Raw genomic sequence first — 18,670 nt, 5'->3', positions numbered from 1 at the left:
ATACTCTATTCCTCCATCCTGTGGACCTTAGAATGGTTGTGTCCACTCCACATCTACATCAAGAGGGGGCTTAGATTCCAGATGAATGCTGGATGCAATTCTCCTGCTTTCAGTTGTAGACACTCTTGGCTCCCTGGTGTGGTGGTTGACCTTCTTCACCTCCATGTTAGCTGTGGGGTAAGTCCAGTAAACCAGAGTGTAGGAGTTGCAAGTCCGTTGAGGCTCAGGGCCTGGCTATCACATGGTCAGTCCAGAGATTCAGGTCCCCTGAGTATACACTAAACCCCAGCACCAACTACAGATACGGTAAAAGTAACAGGAGAGACTTGTGGACCAAGATCACATCTGAGTCCAGCTCCATCACGCAGAAACCCAAACTCCAAAGTAGGGCCAACTAACATGGGACTGAACTCTATCTGCCATGACCATAGAACCTGTGGGTCTCTGTAGCCCTCAGAAGAACCAATACCTGGTGTTGTATCTACTTTATCCATCTCTGGGACTCTGCTCAGTTTGCTGTGTGTTCTTCTGTGTCCACTTGCATTCTTGGCAGCTCCAGGAATCTGTTTCTCTTTTTGTTGCATCATCTTGTTGCGTCACCTCTCTGTGTGTGCAGCGCCACTCCTGGGCAGGCTGCTCTTTTTTTGCGTAGGGTGGCTCTCCTTGCGGGGTGTGCTCCTTGCTAGTGGGGCTCCCCTATGCGGGGGACACCCCTGCTTGGCACGGCACTCCTTGAGCGCATCAGCATTGCGTGTGGGCCAGCTCACCACATGGGTCAGGAGGCCCTGGGTTTGAACCCTGGACCTCCCATGTGGTAGGTGGATGCTCTATTAGTTGAGCCACATCTGCTTCCTGTCATTGCCTGTTTGTGGGTCTGTCTTCTCACCAGAATCCTGTTCCCTGCCTGTCACCCAGCAGGCATTTGACAAATGCTTGTTGAATAAACAGATGAGCGAAGGACATGATGTGTCTGGTGTGCATTTCTGCAAGACTGTGTGTTGGAATGAGACTTGGGTGTGAATGTCTGTGTGATTTGGGGATTGTGGTGGGTACTTGGATTTTTTGGTGGCCCTTACAAGGGTACCCATGGAGGGCTCCCCTAGAGGCAGGGGTGTTCTGGGGGTTCCCGCCTTCTGTGGGATGGGTGCTATTTGTCTGACCCTTTTCCTCCTAAAGGGGTAGAGGTCAGTGGGGGTGGGGTTCTGTATTAGTCAGTCAAAGGGGTGCTGATGTAAAATAGAAGAAATGGGTTAGTTTTTATAAAGGGTATTTATTTGGGGTAGGAGCTTATAGATACCAGACTATAAAGCATAAGCACTTCCCTCACCAAAGTCTATTTAGAGCAAGATGGCTGCTGATGTCTGCAAGAGTTCAGGCTTCTTGGGTGCCTACATTCCTGGGGCTTGCTTTCCTCTGGGTTCAAGTTTACTTTCTTCCTGGGGCTAGCTTCTCTTTCCTCTGTGAGCTTACTTCCTGGGGCTCCAGCTCAAGACTTCAGCATCAAATTCCATCATCAAAACTCCAACCTCAGAAACCCCCGACTCTGTTCTTTGCCATGCCTTTTATTTGTGCCCTAATCATAACTCAATCCTGCCCAGGTACAGCTCAGATTACAACCATAATCCAATATTTCTTTTTGGAATTCATCAATAATATCAAACTGCTACAGGTCCCATCCTCTGTGGGATGGGTGTCTTCAGTCTGACCCTTGCTTCCCTGCAGTGGACCCATATGTTTCTCCTGATCGAGGACCAAGGTGTCCAGGGCTATGAGCTGTTCTTCAAGACGCGAGAGCTGAAGAAGAAGTGGATGGAGCAGTTTGAGATGGCCATGTGAGAGCCCCTCCCGTCCATCTTTCTATCCTCCAAGGGTCCTGTCACGTGGGGGTGCCAGGAGGTAGTTCTGTCCTCTAGTCCCAGCTCTGCCCTGACATTCTTTGGGAAACACGCTGAGTCTCTAAGTTTCTCCACCTGGGAAATTGGAGAAAAGGGCTCAAGGCTATCTGCGTCCTCAGAATGCCAAGAACCCCATGCTGTTTTCTGTGCGTGGAAAACCACGGGAGTCATAAGGGGTGCACCCGGGAGACCCCCAACAGAGGCCTTTCCATCTGTGCAAGCTGCAGCCCCCAGCCTCCTCCTCTTTCCTTTGTTCTCTCTCCAGCTCCAATATCTACCCCGAGAATGCCACTGCTAATGGGCACGACTTCCAGATGTTCTCCTTTGAGGAGACCACTTCCTGCAAGGCTTGCCAGATGCTGCTGAGGTGGGGTTGAGGAGGATGATGGGCTGGCCCCAGAGAAGACCCCCTGAGTTGGGAGGTGGGGGCACTAGTTTGGTGCTCAGCTTCTGCAGTGCTGTCCTGCTCTGAAGTGAATTCAAGAGGGCGGGTGGTTCCTAACGCTGGGGTTCATTCGCAATGGGTGGGCTGGGTCGGTTCAAAATCGCCAACTCCCCTTTATCTCTCCTCTGCATCCCAGAGGTACCTTCTATCAGGGCTACCGCTGCCATCGGTGCCGGGCCCCTGCACACAAGGAGTGCCTGGGGAGGGTCGCTCCGTGTGGTCGACATGGACAAGGTACCAGCGGGAGAGAGCATGGGAGGTGGGCTTGGATCTCCGTGGGGGATTTCCCATCCTAACTATTCCCTTCCCCCACCCCCTTAGATTTTGCAGGAACCATGAAGAAGGTAAGATCCTCATGCTCCTTTCTGGGCATGGAGAACCGTGAAGGTGATGAGGGAAGGGACTGGGGAGACCCCTGTAGTGGGCATGGCCCTGGGCTAGGTGCTCATTAGCAGCCGGGGAGCACCCAGGCCGGGCATGGGTGGCCATGCCTGCTTTCTTTCTTGGTCTCTCCTTCCAGGATAAACCACACCGCAGGATTCAAGACAGAAAGAGAAATGAACTGGGTAAGTCAGTGGGGGGACAACGCGCGGGGCTGGAGAAAAACCCGTCTCTGCCCTATTGATGTTGACCCAGATCTCCATTCCACATTAACTTCCACTTAATGTTCTGCTTATAAAGCTGTCATCCATGTGTTCCTGTCCCAGAGACCTGAAAGGAATGTAAACATAACTAATTCAAATTCTTTATTTGCTCTGCTCAAACGCTGTAATGGGGAATGCCTGGAGCACAGCAATATGTGTTAAAGTTCTTTCCCCTCCATCCATTCTTCTTATTCACAGCCTCCTTTCTTCCTCTCTGAAAAATTCCTTGTATATGCTTATCTACCTAGACACACTTCTGAGAGTTCTCCTTACCCCTCCCCATCCCCAGCTCCTATGGATTCTTTACCACTAAATCCCACAGAAGCGGTTTCAGTAAGCTTTACTCCACCAGGAGGGCTGGGGAATGGAAGACACCTCTTTAGCCAAATGGTAAAGGGACAAGGCTGGAATCACAACTGTGTTGGGTGACTTTTTATTCGGCACCTAATTGATACATGGTTTGGGGTGAAAGGTGGCTAAACCAGTCATACTTCTTGCTCTTCTGGAGATTCTAGACCAGTAGGAAGCGACAGACTTTGGCTAAGTCCTTACTTAGTGGTGGGAGTAGAAGATGTTTCAGAACATAAAACAGGTACCTGATGAGTTGGAGAATTCAGGGAAGGCTTCTCGGAGGAGGTGACAGTTCAGGGAAGACTTGAGGGATGTGTAGGAGTTTACCAGGTGAGAAGGAGGGCAGGAGTGTTTAAGGGAGAGGGAAAAGCATGTTTAAAGAGTAGGAAGGAGGGCAAGGAGTAATGAAGGACCTGAGAGCAGTTTGGAGTGGCTGGAAGAAATAAGAAGAAATAAGAACTAAGAACTAAGCTCATAATCACACAGAGTCTATTGAAAGACTCATATTTTATATATAATTGTGTGTGTATACATGTATGCATGTATACTTATAGATGTATGTATATATATTCTAACTTTTCTTACAATAGTAAAAAACTAGAAACAACTCAAGGTACTTGATAATAGGAGGACATTTATTTAGGTGTACATACACTGAATGTATAGTCTGTGTATATATACATATATGTCTATATATTTTTTATTGAGATGTGTACAGTGAATACAGTAAATAAATCTTAAGTATACATCTTAATGCATTTTTTATTATTTTAATTGTCTTTTTAAAAAAGATACATAGATTACAAAAATGTTACATTAAAAAATAAGAGGTTCCCATATACCCCACACCCCCCTTAATGCATTTTTATCCATGCAACCAACACTGTTATCAAAATATAGAACATTTCCATATCTAGAACTGTACTGCCCAACATGAATTAAAATGAAAATTCATTAAAATTTAATAACCTTAAAAATCCATTTACTCGGTCACATGAGCCCCATTTCATGTGTTCATTAGTCACCTGTTGACTAGTGGCTACCATACTGAATACTGCAGATGATTATCAAACATTTCCTTCATCACAGAAAGTTTTATTGGGCTGAGTGCTTCCAGAAGCATGCTTGTCAGTCCTCATCTACCTCCCAGAGGGAGGCATGCTCTGACCTCTATCCCTTTAGATTAGTTTTATGTCCTTGAACTTCATGTAACTAAAATCCTACAGTATGTACCTGATTTGCATCTGGCTTCTTTTATTCCACATAATATCTTTGAGATTCATGGTAAGGTTGCTTGTACCAATAGCTTATTCTTTTCTGTTGCTGTATAGTATTTGTTTTAGTTTGATAGGCTACCAAAATGCAAATACATGAAATAGGTCAACTTTTTACAATGGGAATTTATTATAACTTGCAAGCTTATAATTTTGAGGCTGAGAAAAATGTTCAAATCAAGGCATCAACAGGTGATGCTCTCTTCTTGAAGCTTCTGGACTCCTCTGTTACATGGCAAGGCACTTGGCAGTGTCTGATGGTCTTTCCTTTTCTCTCCTAGGTTTCGTTGCTTTCTGCTTCTTGTTTCAGTGACTGTCTCTCTTTATCTAAATTTCATTCCGTATAAAGGACTCCAGTAAGAGGATTAAGATCTATCCTGAATGAGGTGGTTCACATCTTAATTTAAGATCCTATTCACCAAAAGAAATGGGTCCACAGCCACAGGAATGGGTTAACTTTAAGGCTATACTTTTCTGGGGGTGCATAAAGCTTCAAACCATCACAGTATTCAATAGTATGACTATATCACAATTTGTTTATCCGTTCTTCTGTTGAGGGCATTTGGTTTATTTCCAGGTTTGGTGATTGCAGATAAAATGGCTATGGTTATTCTTATCCATGACTTTTGGTGGGCATTTATTCTCATTTCTCTTGGGTGTATATTGGGGTGGAGTTGCTGAGTCACAGGGTAGACACACGTTTAGCTTTAGTAGATGCTGTTTTCCAAAGTGGTTTCCAACCAGCAATGGGTGAGGGTTCTAATTGTTCTATGTCCTCATTTGTGGACAGTCTTTTAAAACAGCTGTTTCTGGTGGGTGGCAAAACTCGGGTTTGCGAATCCTTGATTACCACGGTCAACCAGTATCCCCTGTCCCCAGGCCTGCCCAAGATGGAGGTATTTCAGGAGTATTACGGTCTTCCACCACCCCCCGGGGCCTTTGGACCTTTTCTACGGCTTAGCCCTGGAGACATCGTGGAGCTCACTAAAGCTGAGGCTGAGCAGAACTGGTGGGAGGTACAGGAGGGGGCCATGGGAATGGGGACATGGGATCGGGTGGCTCAGGGAGTGGGGTACCGGCCCCACTGGGCTCTGGGTATAGAATCCACTCTAGAGGAGACAACTGGGGATGGGTGATGTAGACAAAGATTTCTACATCTGGGCTTCTGAGCTGGCCATCTTCCCAGGAAGGAGAAACTGGTGGGTACCTCTTTGAGCTACCCAGGCCATAGAGAGATAAATGGACAGGCAGACTGGCCACCAGGCAGAGAGATGGACACACACACATTGTGGGTTTCTGTAACCTTTCTCTGTTTTTCTTTCTTGGGTTTTAGGGCAGGAATACGGCTACCAACGAAGTTGGCTGGTTTCCCTGTAACAGAGTTAAGCCCTACGTCCACGTGAGTGCCGCAAATCTGAAGGAAGCAAGAGAAAGGGGTCCGGAGAGGGTGCTGGGAGGGTGGGCACCCCAGGGATGGGCGGGGAGCTGCCCATCATGGCTGGTCATTTCCACACATAAGACTCTGTCCACCCTGCTGATTGAGCCAGAATGGGGGCCACACTGGAAGGAAGTCATTTCCTCTTCAATTTTCCCTGCTCTTTTCTCCCTTATACAGAAGTGTGGTAGGGGAAGGAACAGGGGTCCAGAAGGTACAGAATCAAGACCTGTGAAGGCATCATGTCCACTCCTTTCTCCTTAACCAACTCCTGATGAATCCCTGTGCCCAGCACAGACCTCTATCATTCTTAAACTCTTCTCTGGTCCAATTACTCCCTCACTCTTTACGATGATTTCAAATCTTTCCTGCTCTCCCCCAAACCCAAACACCCCCCTTCACTCGAACCGCTGCCTGCTTCACAGCCCAAAAGAGGAGCCCACAGAGGGGAACTATCTTCAGTTTTTGCTGCAACTCTATTTTTATGTAATTACAGACTCCCAGAGAACTTGTGACAGTAATACAAAGTAACTTCACAGATGTGTTTTCCCTTCACCCTTAAATACTTCAGTGTGTATTTTCTAAGAACAAGTTTGCTATCTTACATAGCCCCTGCATGGTTATACAAAACATGAAATTCAACACTGATATTATACTATTATTATTTATGATGTACCAGGGCCTGAACCCGGGACCTCATACATGCAAAGCAGGTGCTCAACCACTGAGCTACACCCACTCCATGATGTGCTATTATTTAAGTCATAGTTCATTTTGGCAATTTTTCCCCAAAATATTTTTTAGAGTTTTTTTTTTTTGTCCTAGTGTCTTCTAGATTTCTCCATTGTAAAGTTACATTGTGACTTTCTAACTCCATTGTTCCTTCTACATTTATTAGCTGGTATTCTATTGTAAGAGATAGTAGACCCTTCTACTCCGTTTATTTATATCAGGAAGAGCTCATGAACCCTTCATTTAAAATTGCCTCAACTGTGACCAGGATGAATCCAGCAGGCTGGATTCTCTGTCTTTTTGACATCTTCCCGTTATTCTAGATCACTTCCTTACTTTCTGGCCCAAAACCATGTTTATTTTGTATGTTCCTTGCTGAAGTCTTGGAATTAATCATTTATCCAAAGAGCTCTAGTCTTTTAGTGGGGCATGGTATTCAGAAATCAAGATCTGAGTGTCACTCCAATTTCTGCCTCCAAATGTAGCTCCCTCCTTAAGTCTATGCTGTTCTCTCCCATTACAATGAGGGATCTGGGAAAAATTAGAAAAAGTTGCAATTATCCCTCCACCCAAGACCTCTATTCTCCTGGTATCACCTGCCTCCCGAGATACTAATATCTTATAGGTCCTTCTAGGGTTTCTTAATGCAAATACAAGTAGATAAAAATGTGGATTCTCATTTCCCCCATGGTCTACTCAAAAGGTTCAAAATGCACTATTCTGAAGTTTGCTTTCTTGCACTTAATGTAATACATCTTGGAATCTTTCCATATCAGTACACACAGAACACCCTCATTCTTCTTTAATAGCTGCATTCTTTTTTGTTAAACCAATTTTGAAAAAAATTCAAACTTACAGGGAAGTTGCAAAGGAAAAAAAACCCAACCCTACAGAGAACTCCAATATATCTTGCCCACTGTGATACCCAATTTTAAAATTTTGCAACATTTGCTGTATATCATTCTATGTATGCATTTATGCATGTGTATATCTCTTCATCATCATCATCTCTTTTTATCTATCCATCCATCTATCATAATTATCTATTTCTATCAATTTTGTGAACATTTGAGAGTAGGTTGTATATAACATGCTTCTAGAACACACAGTATTTCCATGTGTATTTCCTAAGAACAAGTATATTCACTTTTGTAACCCCCTTAAGTTCAAGAATTCTGCATTCTTTTTAAATAGTCCATTGTGTGGCTGTCCCTTAGTTGACTCAAGCAGTCCCTTATTGATGGACTTTGGACTAGTTCCCAAATTTGCTATTTCAAACAATACTGCAATGAATAACAATTTCCATATGTCAGTGCTTATAGGATAAATATCTCAGGAACATGAATCCTGGGTCAAGGGGTAAATACATTTTTAACTCTGAGCAATATTCTCCAATGATTGTCCATTAGGCTTTTATCAATTTACATTTTCATTGTTGATGTGTGAGCATCCCTGCTTTCCCACAACCTCTTCAACAGCATGGTTGATAAAACCTTTTGAATTTTGCCAATCTGCTAGAAGACAAATATCAGTAACTTTTAAGTATACTGGTCTCTGTTATTAAAAACAACCAATCTTGAGCCTTTACCCTCATCAGCTTCTTCATTTTCTTCTTTCTCTTTTGGCTAGTTTCTGTTCCTTTTTGCATTCCTTCTCTATTCATTAACTTTCAACCCACTCCCATGTGATGTGTGTCACCAGTGTTCCACCAGAATATTCCTCATTAAGATCACCAGATCCAAATGGACATTGGACCTCTCAGTGCCATTGTCCACTCTGTCTATGTTTATATCTTCCAGCTTTTGGGATGCACCACTTTTTGGTTTTGCTTCTGTCCCTGACTGCTTCTCTGTCTCCTTTCGTCTTAGTTTGCCAGGCTGCTATGACAAATACTAACAATGGGTTGCTTAAACATCAGGAATTTATTAGCTCACAGTTTTGAGGCTAGAAGATGTCCCAAATCAAGAAATCAGCAAGGTTTGCTTTCTCTCAGAGTCTATAGAGTTCTGGACTAACTGCTGGCAATCCTTGGGGTTTCTTGTCTTGCATTTCTGCCTTTTATCATGTGGCAATGTCCTCTCCTTTTGTCTACTCTTCCAGATTGTGGTGACTTCTAGCTTCCCCTTGTGGTATTCTCCAACTTCTGGATTCTGGTTTTGTCTCTTTATAAGGCTGCCAGGAATATGGATTAAGACCCACTCTCATTCAATTGGGTCACATCTTAACTAAAATATCTTCAGAAGGTCCTATTTCCAAATGGGTTCACAGCTACAGGAATGTGGATTAAGAATAAGAACAAATCTAAGTGGGATACATAATTCAATCTTACACCTTTTGAAGACTCATCATTTTCCACTTGGCTCTCAGATATTGCAATTTCATGAGCTGTGATCTCTTCTAACTTTGTTTGTCCTTTGGTGACTTTGTGTATACCCATAGCTTTAATTGCCTCCTAAATGCAGATGACACCAAATTTCCTTCCCCAGCCTAGAGCTCACCTTTTGTCCCCAGACTTGTATGTTCCCTTGGATGTCTCCAAGGCATCTCAAACTCAGTATGACCTGAACTGACCCCACAGTCTTCTTTTCAAACATCTCTCTCTAGAGATCACCATTCATCCAATTATCCAGGAAAGAAAGTGAACATTAACTCATGAAGGAGAGATGTTTCTTTCTGTTTTGGTGATCTATTGCTCTGTATCCATCTACCCATCTTAGTTTGCGAGGGATGATATAACAAATTACCAGAGATTAGTTGGCTTAAAGAACAGAAATTTATTTGGATGAAGGTCCATCTTGATTCAGTTTGGCCTCACCTTATCTAAAAACATCTTCAGAGATCCTATTTACAAATAGGTTCATATCCGGAAGACCAGAGGTTAAGACATGGATATAACTTTGTGGAGGACATGATCAAACCCATAATGCTACACCAGAATTATTTGTTTTGCTCATGAATCTGCCACTTGGACAGGATTTGGTGGAAATGATTTGTCTTTGTCCCATGATGCCTGGGCTGGGGTTATTTGAATGACTGAAACGTGGGACAGCTGGTGGTTGGCTGGGCATCTCTTTCCATATAGCCTCAAAGATGCTCTCCATGTGTTCTCTCCAGTGTGGTGACCTCAGGATGGCTGGACTTCTTATATGGCAGCCCAGGACTCTAAAGTGACCAGTCCAAGGGATAGGAAATAGAAGTTGTCAATTTTTTTTTTGAGGTACTGGGGTTGGGGATTGAACCCAGGACCTTGTATGTGGAAGCTGGCGCTCAACCACTGAGCTATACCTGCTCCCCCTGAGTTGGTTTTCTGTTTGTTTTTAGGAGGTATTGGGGATCAAACCCAGGACCTTGAACATGGGAAACAGGTGCTCAACCACTTGTGAGCTACATCTGCTCCCCAGTTAATTATTTTTAAAAATTTATTTATTTATTTGTTTACCCCGCCTTCCCCTCCTCCTACCCTGCTGTTTTTGCTGTCTGTGTTGTCTTCTTTTCTCATTTTCTCTCCTCTAGGATTCACCGGGATTCGATCCTGGAGACCTCTGATGGGGAGAGAGGTTCCCTGTCAACTGTGCCATCTCAGTTCCTGGTTTCTGCTGGCTTCACCTTGACTCTCCCCTTGTCTCTCTTTTGATGCGTCATCATCTTGCTGTGTGACTCACTTGCACGGGGCACTGGCTCACCATGTGGGCACTTGCACGGACACTTGTGCGGGCACTGGATTACCACATGGACACTTGTGTGGGCACTGGCTTGCCATGCAGGCATGCTTTCTCTTCCTCTTTTTCACCAGGAGGCCCCAGGGATCGAACCCAGGTCCTCCCATATGGTAGGCGCAAGCTCTATCACTTGAGCCACATCCGCTTACCCCCAATTAATTTTTAAAAACATTTTATTGTGAAATAATTTCAAACTTACACAATAGCTGCAAAAGTAATACAAAACCCATACACAGGACTCGAACATCCACCCTGCCCCACCCAGACACCCAGATCCACTGACTTTTAGCATTTTGCCACATTTGCCAAATCATCCTTCTATCCATCTACCCATACAGCCATCTGTCTCTGTGTCTATTTTCTAAACATTTGAGAGAAGGGTGTATACATAATGCTCCTTGAACATTTAATAGTTCCGTGTGTATTTTCTAAGAACAAAGATATTCATTTATATAATCACTTTAAGTACAGTTGTCAAGTTCAAGAAATTTAACATTGATATACAGCTTACAGTCGATATTTCAATTTCTCCTATGTGCCAATGATGTCCTTTTGGGCCTTTTTTTCTCCATTCTTCGATCCAGTCCAGAATGCTGTATTGCTGCCAGTGTCTTAAGGCCTGAGCTTAGAGAATGACGAGGAGAGGGGATATAGACCCCATTTCTGGGTGAGAGGAGAGTCGGAGTTTGCAGTCAACTTTAATCTACCATACCTTCACTCCTCAGATATAGATCACCATGCTTCTTATTTTAAGTTCCTAAATATTTCTCTACACCCTCTACCTCTTTTAACTACTTTCACCACCACCAAATTCAAGGCATCAGAATTTCCTGTCTGGCACACTCTTATAGTCAGCTAACTGGTCTACCGTATCTCTGTTCTGCTCATGCTCCTACCCTCATCCTCCATTCCACTCACACTTCGAAAGAGCGATCCTTCCAAAATAAAATCTGGTCATGTCTCAATGCAATGGGACATCTAGATCGGACCCTGGAATAGGCAAGGGACATTAGTGGAAGGACTGGTGACATCCGAATGAAGTTTGTAGTTAAGAGTAATGTGTCAGTGTTAAATTCTTAGTCTTGACAAATATGCCATGATTATGTAAGATGGTAATATGAGGGGAAGCTGAGTGAGGGGTATTGAGGACTCTCCGTACTGTCTTTGCAACTTTTCTGTAAATCTAAAATTACTCTAAAATAAAAATTTTAAGACCCCAAATTATATCCCCACCCACTGCCATTTTCAACTGGCCTTATATTGAAAATCTTCCGATATTTCCTACTGCCTACACTTTCCATGGCCTTGAAGACCCCCTCAATCTCTCATCTTTCTTTCTACCCTCCATCCTGTCTAAGCCCCAAGTCCCTGCCCACATGGCCATAGTGGGCTGGGTCCTCTCTCCCTCATTATTTAGTTAACAGGTTTTGGCTCAAGGTAACTTCCTTCCCAATGGAAGCCCCTGTCCCCCAACCTCCTGGTGATAGGTTTTCATGACACATTTACTCGTTACTTCAGCAAACCATTACTGAACACCTACCACATGCTGGATGCTATCCCAGGTGATGGAATTACAGGTGAAAAGAAACAAGCAAAATTCCTGATCAGACAGTAAATAAGACAGATATTTATGTGTCTGATGGTGGCAGTCACATGAAGAAAATAGAGCAGGGAAGGGGAATTAGCAGTTGTTAGATATGTGTGCACATTTAAATGGATGATTAGGGAAGGTAACTTTTGAACAAAGACCCGATGGAGAGAATGAACTCTTTTATATTGACTCATATCAGAAGTCATCAGAAGTCTGAAAAGGGCCAGTTACTCAATATTTTTGGCTTTGTGGGCCAGACAGATCCTGTCGTGACTGTTTAACTCTGCTGTTGTAACACAAAAGCAATTGTAGACAATATGGAAATGAATAGACATGGATGTATTTCACTAAAACTTAATTTATGGGCACCAAAATGTGAATTTCATATAGTTTTAATGTGCCACAAAATATTCTTTTTTTTTGAATTTTGTCAGTATTAAAATATGTAAAAACAATTCTTAGCTTGAAGGCTGTGCAAAAATATGTCGTTGGACAACTGCTGATTTAGAGTGGTTTATATACTGGGCCAGTCTCTTCCATTAGGTTCTGGGACTGTTTACTTAATGAACAGCATGTTCCTGGCACATAGTAGGCATTCAAAAATGCTAGTGAAATGAATGAATGAATGAATGAATGAAGTGCTCTGAAGTTTGGAGCCCAGCTGGGCTCTGTGCACTGAGTCTGAGTCTCTGTCTGTATCCCCAGGGCCCCCCTCAGGACCTGTCTGTTCATCTCTGGTGAGTAGAGCCACGTCCTTTTTTTTTTTTTTTTTATCAACTCAGGGCTCTCTAGGATGGGTGCCTGGGTGGGCCATGAGAGGGATTTCCAGACCAGTCAGCTATTCATCCTTTGAACCCTGAGCATTGACTTCTGGGTTGAGCCCTGTGTGGGGGCAGATGAGGAGATGGCAAACAAAGGAGGGTCTCTGATTATGGTCTCACTGGAAGAAAAATGGTCACAGTGGTGGGGTGATGATAGTGATGATGATGATGGGATGATGGTGATGATGATGATCATGATGACGGTGATGGTGATGATGGTGATGATGATGGTGATGATGATGGTGATGATGACTGTGATGATCAGGATGATGATGGTGATGATGGCGATGTGATGATGGTAATAGTGATGATAGTGGTGATGATGGTGATGGGATGATGACAGTGATGGTAATGATGATGGTGATGGTGATGATGATGGTGATGATAATGGTGATGATGATGGTGAAGATGATGGTGATGATGATCATGATGATGGTGATGGTGATGATGATGGTGATGGTGATGATGATGGTGATGATAATGGTGATGGTGATGATAATGGTGATGGTGATAATTGTGATGATGGTGATGGTGATACTGATGGCGGTGGTAGTGACAATGATGATGGTGATGGTGATGATGATGGTGATGGTGATGATGATGGTGATGATAATGGTGATGATGACTGTGATGATCAGGATGATGATGGTGATGATGGCGATGTGATGATGGTAATAGTGATGATAGTGGTGATGATGGTGATGGGATGATGACAGTGATGGTAATGATGATGGTGATGGTGATGATGATGGTGATGATAATGGTGATGGTGATAATGGTGATGGTGATAATTGTGATGATGGTGATGGTGATACTGATGGCGGTGGTAGTGACAATGATGATGGTGATGGTGATGATAATGAGGATGATGATAGTCATGATGGTGATGGTGGTGATGGTAATAGCAGCCCCCATTTTTTGAGCACCCAGAGCGTACAGAGCAGTGAATGGTAGAGGTTTAGAGTGTGACTTCTGAAGCCAGCTCACCTGGGTTTAAACCCTGCTTTCCAACATTTCCCAGCTGTGTAACCTTGGGCCAGTAACTTAACCTCTCTGTACTTAAATTTTCCTCTCTAGAAAATAGGTTAATATTAATAACAGTATCTACTTCATCCGGTTGTTATGAGGCTTAAATGAGTGAGATATTACCTGTTAAATGCTTACACTGGTGCCTGGCATGAAGCAAACACTTCATAAGGCATTACCTGCTTTTATTGTATTTCATCAATTCTAAGATGTACATTTTTCTTCGGTTTAACATCTCTGGCATTGGGATTGGTGTTACAATCGAGTCTAAGCCCTCTGCCAAAGTTTGTGGGAAGTCATCTTTCTTTCTAAGTGGCATGTAAAAGAATGGTGCATTTCACAATTGTTGAAGTATTAGACCTACGGCAATATGGTATTGCTATTATGACTGTGTATCAGTGCTTTAGTGAGCACAATTAATTCTGACAACAACACTTTGAAGTAGATGCTATTCTTACTCCCCTTTTCCAGAGGAGGAAATCCAGGCTCAGAGAGGTGATTTATTGTGTCACATGGTGAGGAAGTGATGGGAGTGGGATTCGAACCCTAGTCCATCTGTCTCCAAAGCCTGTATTTTACTGACTGTTAATAGTAATTATAGTAACAATGGCCACAATAACATTCCTATTTCCTGAGTGCCAACCACACTTTTTTCAGGGGAGAAATTGGGGTTCACATCCCAAGGTCAACAAGAAAGCAAGTGGCAGAGCCAGGACTCAAACCATGGTCTCTAAGGCTATGCTTGTGCCACCTTTTCATGCCAAGATGTGGTCTCCAGGGCTGGTACTAGGGTGAGGAGAGTGAGGCACTCACCTCAGGTGCAAAAATGTAAGGGGATGCAAAAAAACACAATTATCAAGATAAATTATATTTTAATGCAATATTAAAAAAAAATAAGTAAGGCAAAACAGAATCCAAGAGGAGCAAAATATCAAAATTCTAATTAAAGACAGACGCCAACAGGACCTGGATTTGAAAGGAGAGGAGTTGAACTTGGCAAGAGCAGGGTCAGATCCCGTTTCCCCCCACTGCCAATTTTGACATTTTGTTCAACATGGATTAGATCCCGTTTTCCCCTGCTGCCAATTTTGACATTTTGTTCAACATGGATAATTTTACTTAAAAAAATTTTTTTTTTAGGTACTGGGGGCTGGGGATTGAACCTGGGATCTTGTATGTGGGAAGCTGGTACTCAACCACTGAGTCACATTGGCTTCCCTGAGTTGTTTTTTTTTTTTTTTTCATTTTGTTTTGCTTGTACGTTTTTGTTTTTTCAGGAGGTACTGGGAACTGAAACCGGAACCTCCCATGTGGGAGGCAGGAGCTCAACTGCTTGAGCAACAGCCTCTCCCTCTTTTTTTTTTTAATTGAGGAGAAACTCGTATAACCTAAAATTCACCATTTTAAAGTGGACAATTCAGCAGCACGTAGTACACTTACAGTGCTTGTGTGACTATCACCAAACATTCATCTGAATATTTTCACCACTCCAAAAGGAGGTCATGTACCCATTAAACAGTCACTCCCCATTTCCCCTTCTCTTAGCCCCTGGTAATCACTAATCTGCTTTGCAAGTTTATGGATTTATCTATTCTCGGTATTTCATATGAATGGAATCATACAATTCATGCCCTTTTATGTCCAGTTTTTTTCACTTAGCATAATGTTTTGGAGGTTCATCCACATGAAAGTATGTTTCGGTACTTCATTTCTTTCTATGGTTGACTTTGCATTCATTATGATTTTTAAAACTATTGCATTAAAATATTATTTATCCTGATGACAGAGTTCTTTGGCTCCCCCTTAAAGTTTGCACCCCCAGTGAGTGCCTCGCTTGCCTCACCCTGGTCCCATCCTGGGAACCACAGAGATAGACATACCCTGGACTTTCAGTAATGACTGTTGAAGCACAGACTCGACCAGATCCAAAGGACTGAGCGCTCCCCTGAAATCCAGATGTTAATCCTTCGGTTTACAGAAGTCTGATGGCCACTGCTCACTTCTGGACTCTGGCCACTGCCTTCCCAGGGCATATTTTGGTGTCTAAGGGCTGTTGAGTCTCAACTGTTACTTGAAAAATCACGGGGTGGGGGATGAAGCAGCCTCAGGGTGGCAATTTGGGGGCCAGGTGTTGGAGCTGTGCAGACCTCTCTCCTTGGTGTATCTTGGCAGGTATGCTGGCCCCATGGAGCGCGCCGGGGCTGAGAACATCCTCGCCAACCGCTCCGATGGGACATTCTTGGTGCGGCAGAGGGTGAAGGACGCGGCAGAATTTGCCATCAGCATTAAGTAACTCTTCCTTCCCAGACCCATTTTCCCCTATTCCCTGGGCCTTGAGGGTGAAGCATCTAGGTTTTACTTTCTATGAGTAGACAGTGGTGACAGTCACCTTTTACTGAGTGGGTCCTGGGTGCTTTTGCCTTCCTAGTTTCATTTAATTGGCCTGACAAACGCACGAGAAAGAGATATTAGTTTTTTTTTTAAGATTTATTTATTTTAAAAATTTATTCCCCCCCGCCGTTCCCCCGTTGTCTGCTCTCCGTGTTCATTCGCTGTGTGTTCTTCTGTGTCAGCTTGTATTCTCATTAGGCGGCCCTGGGAACCAATCCTGGGACCTTCCGGAGTGGGAGAGAGGCGATTACTCTCTTGCGCCATCTCATCTCCCTGTTCTGCTCCTTCTTATTTTCTCTCCTCTGTGTCTCTCATTGCGTCATCTTGCTGCTCCAGCTCTCCACATCAGCCAGCACTCCTGTGTGGGGCAGCTCTCCTGCATGGGCAGCATTCCCTCACAGGGTGGCACTCCTGCATGGGTCATCATTCCCGCATGGGCCAGCTCGCCGCATGGGCCGGCTCGCCCTCACCAGGAGGCCCTGGGCATCGAACCCTGGACCTCCTACATGGTAGATGGGAGCCCAATTGGTTGAGCTACATCCATTTCCCATGTTACTAAGGACTTTTAGTGTACTCGAGGAAGAGGCAGAAACACAATTTGAATCAAACTGTAGACTTTGCCCATGCCCTGTTTATTGTGTGCTGCTTCGTGCTCATGGTGAATCACTTCCTCATTGGTTTTTATAATTTAGTGTAGTGATCATGAAGGGGCATCTTAGTCTGCCTGGGTTAAGGGTATGTCCCTCCAGAGATATTCTGCATTTGCTTATTCTAGGATTGCTAAGGCTATTACCTACCCAGGACCACTCCTTTTTTTTTTTTTTTTTTTTTTTTAAGGTTAAATCATACTCTATCATGACTCTCGATTTGGATTTTTCCTCTTTAACTGCTCCAAATTAACTTTTATAATAAACTTTGTCTTTCAGTCTATTTAAAAAATATTTTGATATGCATGTATACATTGCCACAAAAGGAAAAGAGTTATCATTCTATATTGAGTTCTTTCTACATGAATAGGATCATTCTGTATGCTATGTTTTAAAATTTATTTTCTCTACTCTGACATTTCTACCTTGGGTTCCTGGATAACCCATCCAGAGAAATGAAGCTCAGGGGAATCCAGGGACTCACCCAAGTCAGGACCACTTTCTAGGTTAATTTCTTAGCTTTCCAGACTTCATTGGTAGTATAAATTCAAACCCCAAATCTAAATGAGGACATACCTGAGGTTATCAGTTCTCGAGGGTGACCTTTTCTGTTTTGGTTTAGACAAAGACAAGCTTTTAAAAAACCCCTTTCTGCTGGTGGGTGGGATTTTTCTAACTCTTTGACAATCCAATGTTGTGGGGTATAGGTGCGCTCCACAGGGGCCTGGTAACTCATCTCATATTTCCACATGTTCTTAAAGACCTAAGAGCCTTGGTTACCAAGATCAACAAACCTTTCAGTATATCTCTAACATCAGTTCTTGCTTACTGCTTGATTTTATAGTGTCATCTTCATTTTTGGCCTCTGGGGATTTTCCCTTACCTTTTTTTTTGACAACTCAGCAGTCTTTTTCTCAGCATTTCTAGGGATTTTGTAACAGGAGGGTTTTTTGGTTATCTAGTCTACCATATTAGCAGAAGTAATGTCTCCTTCTGTGTCCTGAACCACCATATTGGATTTGGAGATCTCTTCATAGCGCTTCTAGAATATTGCTTTCTTTGCAAGGTCTTACTAACTTCTCAATAACACTTTGAGTTAGAGAAGATGATCCCCATTTTTCAGAGGTAGAAATTAAAACTTAGAGCAGCAAAAGCCCCAGGGAGGAAATGCTACTGGGGTAGTGGGCAGCCTTTTCAGACTTTGGGATCCAGTGGTCAGTTCTTCTCTGTAGGAGCCAGGAATGCTTCTTTTAGGGCTGGGGGTGTGATCTGATGCTGAGTCTTTGCAGTGTGTGGGCATGAGACCCCAGACTCAGGGCCCAATGACCATCTGGCCTTCTTTTTCTGGTTCCAGGTATAATGTTGAGGTCAAGCATATTAAAATCATGACAGCAGAAGGGCTGTACCGAATCACAGAGAAGAAGGCTTTCCGAGGGCTTATGGTAAGGGTCAATCTTCCCCCACCCCACCACAGCCTCCTAGAGCCCATGCAGCATCCTCTCTGCAGCTCCGTCTTGGGATCTCCACATCCCCACACTCAGAGAAGCCTCTGCAAGGTCACTATGGGGCCACTGGTCTTAAATGCATTCCTCTGATGACCCTCAATGAAAGTAATGATAGTGAATAACAGCAGTGATCATTTATATAGCACTTGTTGAGTGCCAGATATGTTATAGATTGGACTCTAGTTAATCCCTTC

General features: G+C 43.6%; 1 protein-coding gene across 2 annotated transcripts in view; it reads left to right on the top strand.

Annotated features, from left to right (window-relative positions):
• VAV1 (vav guanine nucleotide exchange factor 1) overlaps positions 1-18,670 on the top strand; it is a 91,532-nt gene that overhangs the window by 61,435 nt on the left and 11,427 nt on the right. For both annotated transcript variants that reach the window (XM_004447623.5, XM_004447622.4), the window contains exons 15-24: positions 1,723-1,832; positions 2,161-2,262; positions 2,477-2,574; positions 2,662-2,684; positions 2,861-2,906; positions 5,489-5,625; positions 5,943-6,008; positions 12,792-12,823; positions 16,106-16,222; positions 18,326-18,413. In XM_004447623.5, coding sequence (XP_004447680.1) covers positions 1,723-1,832; positions 2,161-2,262; positions 2,477-2,574; positions 2,662-2,684; positions 2,861-2,906; positions 5,489-5,625; positions 5,943-6,008; positions 12,792-12,823; positions 16,106-16,222; positions 18,326-18,413 — 819 coding nt within the window. The remainder of the gene's footprint in view (positions 1-1,722; positions 1,833-2,160; positions 2,263-2,476; positions 2,575-2,661; positions 2,685-2,860; positions 2,907-5,488; positions 5,626-5,942; positions 6,009-12,791; positions 12,824-16,105; positions 16,223-18,325; positions 18,414-18,670) is intronic.

The sequence above is a fragment of the Dasypus novemcinctus genome, chromosome 19, assembly GCF_030445035.2.
Source record: "Dasypus novemcinctus isolate mDasNov1 chromosome 19, mDasNov1.1.hap2, whole genome shotgun sequence".
NCBI classification, from domain to species: Eukaryota; Metazoa; Chordata; class Mammalia; order Cingulata; family Dasypodidae; genus Dasypus; species Dasypus novemcinctus.
This window is presented reverse-complemented; position numbering and strand designations above follow the sequence as displayed.